The sequence below is a fragment of the Parambassis ranga genome, chromosome 24 (genome assembly GCF_900634625.1).
Source record: "Parambassis ranga chromosome 24, fParRan2.1, whole genome shotgun sequence".
Classification (NCBI taxonomy): domain Eukaryota; kingdom Metazoa; phylum Chordata; class Actinopteri; family Ambassidae; genus Parambassis; species Parambassis ranga.
In genome coordinates, this window is record NC_041043.1 from 15,438,757 (window position 1) to 15,450,111 (window position 11,355).

General features: G+C 44.2%; 1 protein-coding gene across 2 annotated transcripts; it reads left to right on the forward strand.

Annotated features, from left to right (window-relative positions):
• Window positions 1-128: 128 nt before the first annotated feature.
• Window positions 129-10,120, forward strand: mpv17 (mitochondrial inner membrane protein MPV17). Of its 2 annotated transcripts, none has more exons than XM_028398081.1 (8): window positions 129-178; window positions 781-861; window positions 2,012-2,127; window positions 2,608-2,700; window positions 4,434-4,529; window positions 8,475-8,507; window positions 9,350-9,402; window positions 9,559-10,120. In XM_028398081.1, the coding sequence occupies exons 2-8, from the start codon at window positions 789-791 to the stop codon at window positions 9,626-9,628; spliced, it is 534 nt and encodes a 177-aa protein (XP_028253882.1). In that variant the 5' UTR covers window positions 129-178; window positions 781-788; the 3' UTR covers window positions 9,629-10,120. The 2 variants fall into 2 exon arrangements, with proteins under 2 accessions (XP_028253882.1, XP_028253881.1); XM_028398080.1 differs by having other exon boundaries at window positions 153-290.
• Window positions 10,121-11,355: the final 1,235 nt, after the last annotated feature.

The window sequence follows — 11,355 nt, forward strand, 5'->3', positions numbered from 1 at the left end:
CAAGGGTTTGTTCACATCATGTTAATTATTTGAAGCTGAAACTTGGCAAGTAATTGATGTATATTGATTTAACCATCAATACATTTGCTTTTATCCATAAAATTCCGATAAGCTCTTAAATCTGAGCCGAACTGAACGCATCTTCACCTGCTCACTCTGAAGCCGGGCTCGTTAACAGGCATGTTCACGTTTTATTGATATAAACAGTGATTTTCTGTTCAACTAACAGACCCTGAATGCAACACTTTGAGCGGTAATGATGAGTGAATGTCCGTGACTGCTAATTTAAGGTCTGTCGGTTCAATTCTTGAACAAAAAGTCACAGAAACGTAATGAAACTGAAATATCCTGTTATCCTTTATGTTTACTGCAGTTTAATGAGACGTTATAATGACATTAAAGTTAGTTAATGTTGTGATTTAATCCTTTTAGCTACGTTTGAACTGCTGTTAGCTTAGCCTGGACAAGACAGCACTGAATCTGCTTAAAGGTTTTGACAGTTTAAAGTTTGTTTTTCTCATGAACACACGTCGTGTCTGTTGATAAATGACTTAAACCCTTTCTTTAATTCGGTGCTGCCAGAATTCACAGAGTACTCAGAATCACAACATCACCAGCTAAACTAATCTACGCTGTAACTGAGAGCATGAAGGCGCTTATTAGCAGGGCCGCTTGATTTGAGTCACGCTGCGAGCCGGTGGGCGGAGTGGTGCGGGGTTAAAAAACCATGTGTTTGTTTGGCAGTGAGATTTTTTTTTGTGTGTGTGATCCGTTTCCTAGGAGGGAGCATGGCGGGCCTGTGGAGATCCTACCAGGTCCTGATGACCAGATATCCCTGGACGGTGCAGATAGTCACGGCAGGTAGGAGCAGTCTTTACACGGTGCATAGATCTAACAGCTCCAAGTGTGTTTAGTCCAAATATAACTGATCAATCAATGAGGATCAAACTGCTGGACTCCTGGTTTAACTCCGTGACCTTTGATCCAGTTCAGAATCAATAAAGGAAGGGGTCTGTTGAACTGTGGCCAGGATGAAGAGCCGAGGAACAAACAGATCAATATTTAGTGGAGTTTAGCAGCTTTTTAAAACTTTGGTCATTTACACAGTCTTTGACCTTTGACCTTAGAACATTAATGAAGAACACCAAAGATTTGTTTCCATGGTGCTGAGACATAAGCCTTCATGCTGCACAGTGACGTTTCGTGACTTTATTTATTTAGTTAAAAACACACAAAAACAGATTAACGTTAAATTGAATTGTTACGTGACGTATTTATGCAGAATTAACTCGTGACATGACATGATACAGAGCCAGTTGTGTCCTGAATGACAGGGGGTTAATTGTTTGGTCATTGTTTTTTCTTTTAAAGAAAACGTGGATGTTCCAAAACCTTATGCATTTTAATTGAAATAAGAATCAGATCTAAAAAAAAAAAGGTCAAAAGTAGGTCAAAGTAAAGAACTGTCTGTAAACAGGAAACAGCTGAGTATGGAGCTCCATGCAGACACTGGCCTAAAAAAAAAACAAAACTGATCCATGTTTTTGTTCTGGCACTAATCAGCCTCACATTTCCTGCTGTAGTACAGTTTAGTCACCACTAGGTGGCGGCAGACACCTGATGAACTTCACACACCCTCCTCTTGTTTTCAGACACAGAAACATTGGTCTGTGCATCTTATTCTACATTTTCGGCGGCAGTTCGCCTTTTCAGAGGTGCTTGCTCCACATTTCTGTACTCCGCCCCCTGCTGGGCCAGCAGCACGGCCTCTTTAACCTCCACGTGTGTCTCCTCTGTTAATGCTCCACATGACATTTTCCACAGAGCATGTAGGAGCCGTTAGCACCAACCCAGCCTGAGCTAATACGGATTAGTTATACTCGTGTTTTCATGCTGAATGTTGATGATGATGATGATGATGGTTTTTATCGCTGCATAATGAGGCTCGGTCCACGTGTGTCTCCTCCACGCTCAGACTGAGTCTCGTTGTCCACTCTGTTCTGTCCTCCAGGGTCGTTAGTGGGTGTGGGTGATGTCATCGCCCAGCAGGCGATTGAGAGGAGAGGATTGGCTCATCACAACGTGCAGCGGACGGCGAAGATGATGAGCGTTGGTTTCTTCTTCGTGGTGAGTGTCCTCCTGGCTCCGTGTGTTTAAATACACAACAAACATGTGACGGTGCAGCTGGAGGCTCAAGTCTTCATACATCATGTTTATAAAGATGAAAAATTAAAGTGAAAGAAAACGGATAGAAGTGACCGTTAAACTGGTGCTAACCGGTGTGACAGCTGCACTGTTGTTCACTCACTGTGTGTTTGTTTACATCACTGTGATGATTTGTTCATGTGTCTATAATCGTCTTAGAGTCGTCCTTTAAATTACCTCCAGCAGATGTACAGACATTCATCACACAGCAGTGAGCTTTCAGTGGGATATATTTAACTTCACATAAACAAAGCATCTGTCGGTTTGTGGGCTTTATCTGCAGCCAGCATGTAGACGCTGAAGTCTGAGCGGTGAAGAAACCTTCAGTCTTTACATATTTCTTTAATCTTAATGTTTAAAGTTTTACTTTCTTTTTGTTTTTTTTCTGATGTTACTACACAGGGGCCCGTGGTCGGCAGCTGGTACAAAGTTCTGGACCGACTGGTGGTCGGAGGAACGAAGACTGCAGCCATGAAGAAGATGCTGGTGGACCAGGTGAGAGAAGAACCCGAAGCTGCTGCTTCTTCTTCTGTGGTTTCTTCTTCTGATGCTGCTTCCTCTGGTTGTTCTTTGTACTTGTTTCTCTATCTCCTTCTATTTGAACAGCTTCCACCCCTCTTCTTCTTCTGCTTCCTCTTCTTCTTCTTCCTCTTCTTCTTCTTCTTAGTGTGGGAGGAGTGTGAGTGGAAGAGTGGAAGAGAGAGTGCGTTTTCTAAACCGTTTTTCTTTCTTATCCTTTTTTTTTTGGTGTTGTATTGTCTTGTTTATTTTTTATGGTGTAGGGTGGATGTAGATTTAGTTTTTGGTGGTTGTGTGAGGTGTTTTTTTTCACCAGCTAGACTTTGTCTAGCCGGGTGGCCAGGTGAACGCCATGGCACCTGACAATCAAGTTTTCTCAATGCTTACTCGAAAGCATGGTGTTAAAGTGGCAGCAAGCTTTCCGTGTAGTGTGGAGGATGTGGCGCTGGCTGTTGGAGAACTAATCGGGCATACGGCTGTTAAATCTGCTGCACGAATGAACAAAGCTGTGGTTTTGTTTGTCGATAACATCAAGCATGTACAAAACACTTGTGGAGACGGGAATCACTGTGAATGGGTTGTTTGAATCAGTGTTGCCTCTGATACAACCAGCAACCAAAATCACACTGTCCAATGTCCCTCCTTTCATAAGCGATGACTTCTTATCTAAGGAGCTTTCTCGGCACGGGAAAATCGCCAATTAAAAATGAAATTAAAAATCAAAATCTTCTTCTTCTTCTTCTTCTTCTTCTTCTTCTTCTTTGTCTTCATATGTTCCTGTTTCTTGCTTCTTCTTCTGTCTCTTTTTATGTTTCTGCCTCTCCTCTTCTTTTGTTAGTTTCTCTCCTTCTCCCTCTTCCTCTTCTTCTGTTTCTTTTTCTTCTCCTGCTGCTTCTTCTTATGGAACTGCTGCTCAGTTGAATTTACCTCCTCCTTCTCCTCCTCCTCCTGCTACCTGTCCTTTTGTTTGCTGCTGCTTCCTCTTCTTCTTTTTCTGCCACTTCCCCCTCTTTTATTGGAGCTTCCTCTCCTCCTCCTCCTCCTCCTCCTCTTCTCCCTCTCCTTAAACTTCTTCCACCTCTGCTGCCTTCTCTGGTTCTGCCTCTGTAGTACAGTCACACTACAGCATGTCTCAGCTCATTAGTTGTAGCTAACTGAGTGGATGATGGTAACGTCTAAGATACAGATCCTCTCGGGCTGTTTGTCTTTCATTAAACTGAGTTCCCAACATCACTTCATTCTTGGCATCTGTTGTTCTTGAGGAACACTTTCAACTTCTGCCCTCCTACTAAAATATTTACCGAAGCACCGCTCCTTTGCTTGAATGGTGACGTAGCAGCTCGGGGCGGTGCGCTGCTCCGTCTGCGTCAGCACACGTAAAAAAACAAAGTGTGGTGACTCGAATGCTTGAAGGTGGTGCAGCTGTGGCGTCGTCCTGCGTCACACCTGAATAGCAGATGCTAGTCCAGCTGTTCATGTAAGTTTCATGTGAGGCCGGTTCCTCCTCACGGATGTAAACAGCTGATTTATCCGTCCTGGTTTTAGATCCTCTCTGTGGTTCCACAGACATCCCGTGGTCTGTTACCAGCAGTCTTATTGGTGCAGTTTTTACCTCTGATGGTAATAAAAGTCACGTGCTGCTCAGGTGTCTGTGAGTGAACCTGACTTCCTGAGTCTTCACGGTCCGCCCTGTGTGTGTGTCATTGCAGGTGTGTTTCGCTCCGTGCTTCTTGGGAGCGTTCCTCTGTATCTCTGGAGCTCTGAACGGGCTGACGGTGGAGGAGAACGTCACCAAGCTGAAGAGGGTGAGTGTGTGTTTCTTCACTGCCACATCACGGCTGAATCACCAACAGTGTGCAGACCTCTGTGTCATAATGTTTCGCAGCCTGGAGGTTGCATTCAGTGTTCAACAACTGGTTAAACTTTAAACATCTTTAGCTCTGGTTTCTGTGGCGTCCTCCTCGCGGTCGGTCCGAGTCATTTAACCCGCCGAACCAGCTGCAGAGTGACAAAACAAACCAACAGTGCATCAGGACTCCACACTGATGGTGACATTTTAATATGTAAATATGTTCACAACAACATGGCTGCCAGGGTAAAAAGCCGGAAGACCAACCAGCTCATCTGTGCCGAGTGAGTCTGAGGTAAACATGCTGAGCAGGCGCCATCAGTGCTGTTAGTAGAGCCAGGCTACACAAAGCTGGCTGCACCTTTTTATACAGCTACGGTAAAATGTAAGTGAGTTGATGAAGATTTAATCTCTTATGAACTTTATATATTTTTTCACTTGGGAGGACTCCATGTTCTTTCTGGGTCAGTCTAAACTAGGGCTGCAACAAACGAGTATTTTGATACTAGGATACTTGCCGATATTTGCGATTACTCGAGTACTCAGATCACGCGTAAATGTCATAGTTTGTCCATAGATACGGCTGCATCTAGCAGCAGGTGGATGCCTGCTTTGGACCGCTGCCGTGTCATTGCTTCAGCCCATGACCGCCTCCATGCCCAGCGCCAAAAGAGTGGGTGTGTGGGTGGGTGTGTGTGTGGGTGAGTGTGTGGGTGGGTGTGTGTGTGGGTGAGTGTGTGGGTGAGTGTGTGGGTGAGTGTGTGGGTGAGTGTGTGGGTGGGTGTGTGGGTGAGTGTGTGGGTGGGTGTGTGCGGCTCACCCGCGTTTCAAACCCGGGGCCTCTTGTACCCAAAACGCTGATCATCCCCATGACATCACTAACAAGTCATCGAATACCAAATTAGTTGTCGATGCATTTTGCCCTCGACTATTACTCGAGTACTCGTTGCAGCCCTAGTCTAAACACTGAAGAGGAAGCTCAGACGCTGGATTTCTCTCTGGATTATAGAACCTCTCTGCTGCTGCTTTGTTTACAGCAGAGAGGTTCTATATAGTGAGAAATACCTCATTTATTATTAAATATCTTTCTATAAGTTGAAGTAAAAATAGTTCTATAGTGATTTAAGGATATGACCTCAGGTCAGGATGGTTTGTAGTTTTAAAGTGGGTCCATGATGAGAAGAGAAGCTTAGAAAAGATGCTAAAGGAGCTTTCTCGTGGACATATTGGTTCATTCAACCTGAAAATCCGTCCATGTCTCCACTGGAGGTAAAAGTTCAGAGTCTGACCTGAAATGTTCCTCCGCTCATGTCTTATTTATGATTGTTACGTTACAGAGCTGAGCTCCGAGCCGAGGCTTAAATACTTTAAACCTTCATTTTTGCACAAAGGTTCGATCAACAATATGTTTTCATTCACCTCTTTTATGGGTCATATTTACTGCAGTTTCATTAAAAAAAAAACTATTTTGGACATCAACATGACCTTTAAACATTTAAACTCAAACTGGCCAGAGAACACACACACACACACAGAGGAAGTTTGGTTTTCACTGTAGGTAAAACATCTGACCTCCAACACTCACCTCTTATTATTATTAGAAACTATTTCCTGTGAGGGAGGAAGAGGAGAGAGAGAGAGAGGAGAGCCAGAGTGACTCATACCTTCATACAAGTGTGTGTTTGTGTGTATTTGTGTGTGTGTGTGTATTTGTATGCCAGGTCAGAGCTAACTGTCGCCTTGTGCCAGCTGCTCAAACGTCCGTCGCCGCCTTGCTTACCCAACGTGCCGCTGATCACCATCAATTATTTACAAAAGGAGGAGAGGCGCGGGCCTGAAAGGCCAACCTGGTAAATGTCAGAAAGGACAGAAAATAAATGACAAATGTGCTCATTACAAGCAGGCCTGGCACCCAGGAAATGTGAGAGGAAAATTAATGGAGCCTCTGACCGAACGGCCCGCTGACTGTTAGTCGGGCTCCTGTCGAGACGAGGCCTCTCAGTACCTGTTCTGGTTTTTAACATCTGCCGCACTACCGGCTCCTTCACCCCTCCTCTGTACTCAATACTACACCAGATTCTATTTTACAGCCCGTATTCTAGACCAGTTAATTCAGTTATCATGTAATATTAGTTTAAAGGTAGGGTAGGAGATTTTAAAAACTCAGTGAGTCAGCCAGATTTTGAAAGTAAACACACGCCCCTTTCTCTCGGAGCTCACCCTGAAGCCACGCCTCCCAACCAGTCTGTGACTTCGGCCATCATGCACGTACCTCTCTGGTGCGCGCAGAGCAGGAAGAGAGTGACAACCAGCCAATACTCCGTGCAGGGTCCACCCGGAGGATTGGCTGATGTTTTTAGTGTTTTACAGCTTCCACAGATGATTCATATTCTTCGTTTTAATGAGAAACTGCCGAACTAATCGGTTGCTATCGGATTGTAAAGAGAAGTTACACTAATTTAAATAAAAAGTGCATCAGAAGAAGAATCTCCTACCCTACCTTTAAGTTCCTGTTGTTGCTGTATCATATTATAAACAGGTTTATTTCTGCCTCCAGACCCCTCAGACCTCCAGTGCTAGGCTAATAACAAATTAGTTAGCCTAGCACTGCCTTCTCTTGAATATGACTTTTGCACGATTTTCATCTTTGTGTTTGATTCAATGACAACCTTATCTTAGAATTTACATAAGAAAACTAGCTCTCTTCTTCCTCTATGGTTGGACTACGGCAGGGTGGCTCACTACACCCCCCACTGGTACAAAGTGGTATTACTTAGTAGTAGTACAGTCTGGGAGTAGTGTGCTAACGTCTCTAGAAGCTAACAATGTCATTACTTATAGTTTTAACAAGAAAAAGCTCCATTAGAACCTCTTTGTCCTCAAAGGTAAATAGAAACAGCAGCGTTCACCTTCTTATGCATTTATATAACATAAACTAACTGTTAACAGGCAGCAGAGAAACTGCTAGAAGAGGTAAAAAAAACCTCTCGTCTTGTTTGTGGGACGGATTTCGATGTTGTTTCACCTCAGGTGGAAATGCAGCTTGTTTGGCCATAATTAGAAACCAGAGGAAAGATTGTAACAGGAACATTGGCTTGTTTTTATATGTCAAGACATGTGGAGCTGACCTTTAGGTGGATGACAAGGAATTTCTGTGCAGTAATAGAGTCGTTCATGTTTACTGTGGAGCAGTCTGGGCTTTACTCACATTTCCACCTGTTTCACTGGGATATTTAATCCATTTGAGCTTTTTAAGTCCTTAAATCTTAAATCTATAGGTGTCCGATGAGCTCTTTAAGTCATTCCTCTGTGTGGTTTTTGGCTTCTAAACGTCTAAACCTTGGAGCATTTTGGAAGAAAACTCGCCACCAACTGGAGTTTGAACACATCACCATTTCTCACTTTGTCTCCCGCTGGCAGTTTGAACTGTTCTGTGATGTGAAATGAGCCTCTAACCCGAGGAGGAGGAGGAGGAGGCCAGAAGTTCCTGCACAGATATTTAACGTCAGCACGAACTCGACTATCAGCTACAGAGGACACACCGTGTTCCTCCGAGTCCTCGTCAGCCAGTTACCCAGAAGAAACTTAACTTAAGTTTCATTTTTTTAATCAAGCAACTCCTGCAGACAACCGTCAGGAGCCGGCCTCATCATTCATGAATGAACGACCTGACTGTGTCTGCGGCGATTGGAGGACCAGCACCGGTCTGTGGCCGTGAATGTGACATCAAATATTTATCCATAAACGGCAGCTCGACGACAAACAAGCCACACACACAGTTCTTGAATTATTTAATGTGTAATCTGTGGCGCAGACTGAATGTGAGCCGTGATAATCCTCTGCTAGCTAACAGCTACCCTGAGTGAAGGTGGTTTTTTAACTTGTCTGACTTTGTTCACAGGACTACACAGATGCTCTGATCTCCAATTACTACGTAAGTTTTCCTGCATGCTGTCCATCCTCTTTGTTCTGTTCAAATTCACCTGCTCATTGAATGACTTCTCAGTGATTGATAAGTGTGTGGCCTAAAGCACAAGACCACTGAGCTCCTTCTTCATCTTGTGAAGAAAGTGGTAGTCTGAGGTGAACTTGTGTTGGACGGGGGTGGACTTGTGGTCTGAATCTTGTTGATGTCTTGACCCGTGACGGTGTAACACACTGAGGCCACTACCTTGATGCAGACCTGAACTGACCCGGAGACTCTGTTTGGGTTGTTCTTTTGTTTTTGGTTGGAAGTGGTCTACCCAGAAGTCTCCTGGTGCTGCAGAAATCTCTCAGGATCCATCAGATCCATCCATCAGAGCGCTTTGATGCACAGGCATCATCTGTGGTTATCACCATGCTGTAGGAGCTGGATTCTGAATAACAGAGGACCCAGGATCAAACTTTGAGGAACTCCAGTTGTAACAGGAGAAGATTGTGACCAGCACTCAGATCTGTCAGGGTCTTGCCTTTAGAAATGTCTCTGATGATTTAAACTGAGGAGTTGGAGGACACGATGAGCTGACATGGACATGGTCCTGGCAGAGCCTCAGCTCTGGACCACTGTGTTGGGAGATCTTGTCAGGGGTCTCCTCTGTAGTGACCAGCCTTCCAGGACCATCTTACAGCCAAGAATGAGAATGAGCGCCCACCATGTCCTAATGGACCTGACCGGTCTCTGATCTGTCTCAGTTTGTCTGCACAAACTGTGTGAATCACCTCCTTCTGCACCCGGCCACACACTTATCAATCACAGTGAGGTGAGTGTGCCTGAATCATCCTTGTGTGTTTCAGCTTTGGCCTCCAGTCCAGATTGCCAATTTCTACTTCATTCCGCTGCACCACAGGTGAGACCTGCTTGTGTTTTTAACACATAATCAATCTGCTGTATTGATCACATGAGGTCAGAGCAGCGCAGTGCCGTACAGTTCAGTATGTAGCTGTATGAGCGTGTACCGCCACACAGTGAGGAGCTCACGCTTCAGTTTGCCTCCTGCTTTCAGGCTGGCCGTCGTCCAGGTCGTTGCCGTCGCCTGGAACTCCTACCTGACCTGGAAGGCCAACAAGATGTGAAAGATGTTCACACGTCCGGCCTGTGTTGTTGTTGTTCTTGCTGATGATGAAGATTTTACACTCATTTGTTGTGTGTGTGTGTGTGTGTGACACAACTTACGTTAGGCTACAGCTAATCTTGTGATATTTCCAACTTGTAAAGCTGTGACTGAGTCACCCGTAAAGGTCGAGGGAGAAGTGCTCGTCTGAATGACACATTCACACTTGAAAGTCAAAACTTGCTTTTGCAGAAACGTCTGTGAAAGTTTGTTATTTATGGAAATGGGATTTGGCTGTGGTGCAGACACACACACACACACACACACACACACACACACACACACACAGAGATAACAGCTACTGGAGGGAAAGTGTTTGTTTCTGTGTTGATCTTTTGTTTTTTCTTACAATGAAGGAGTTTTTCTGCAATTTCCTTCTTTAAATTTGTAAAAAAAAATAAAATCTTTGTTATTTTTTTCCTGTTAAATAACTAAAATATTCATTTTATCCTGATGTGCTGGCTGTAAATACACATATTTGTGTTCACTGACTGTTGAAGACTATTGAAACTAGCACCGAGTTGATGTAAACACAGCAGCCACCACTGTGAGCCTGACTGCGCTCAGCTTGTCTAAACTGGGTGTCAGGGTCCAGAACCGTCCCTAAAGTCCAGATCTTAAGATTGGAGCACATTTCAGTACATAACTCTGTAGCATTCAGTACATAACTCTGCAGTACAATGCACGTCTTAGCTGCTACTTAGATTTCTTTCTGTTGCTAACGAAAAGTCCTTCAAACTGCTCCTTTAAACGGTCTTTTCCAGCACTGTGATAACGTCGTAGTAATTTAAAAGTTCGGAGAAGGGCCGGTAACATGATGGGACATTTTTTAGACAATAAAGCAACAAGTTCTAACCAAATTATGAGTTTTGTCTTTATAATAGTTTTAACCTCGTTAACACTCAGAGGATCCTTTTAGCTTAGCTTAGCTTAGCTTAGCTTAGCTTAGCTTAGCTTAGCTTAGCATAAAGACAGAATTCTGGTTCTTTAAAATCTGTTTCCTGTCTTTATTCTACTGCTGAGAACAGAACGGTCCAGGTTTGTGTTGGTATTCTGGTATCTCTGTCCTTCCTCCTTGGGTGTTTCAGCTGATAAACTTTTTGACCTCCATAACTTCTGCAGTTTCTGCAGGTGGGGTTTGTTTGGAGGCTGCTGAGCCGAGCTGGCAACCGAATCCACTGCACACGTCTTTATTTATTTATTTTTATTTCCACACAGACACATTTTGGGCTATATCTGGGAAAAGCAAGCAGAGAAAACGCTGGTGACGAATCCGCTGAAACTCTGCCAAATAGCCTCCATACACCCCCCCCCCCCCCCCTCCAGGGACGTGAGCCCCACCGAGCTGGAAGTCTTTGTGTTCTGATTCAGCACCAGGCTGCCTGAGCCAAGGCGCTCATTTAATGACGATATACAGTGTTTAACCTGCAGGCTGCAGCAGCTGACGCCTGTGTTTGAACATGACCTGATGTCGGTGCTCAGAAACTTTTTGTTTTGCTGTAGTGTTGCTCACTTCCTGGATGCCTGGGATTCTGATTTATTATTTGAACCCTCAAACTTTCTACATTAGAGCCAAACTGTCCTGATTGAACCATCCGTTGTAACTTCAGACCCTTTTTAAAAGGTTTTTCACGAGTTTCTGACAGAAATAACACTAAATGTTCTTTTCCAAAAGTTTAAATCGAGGCA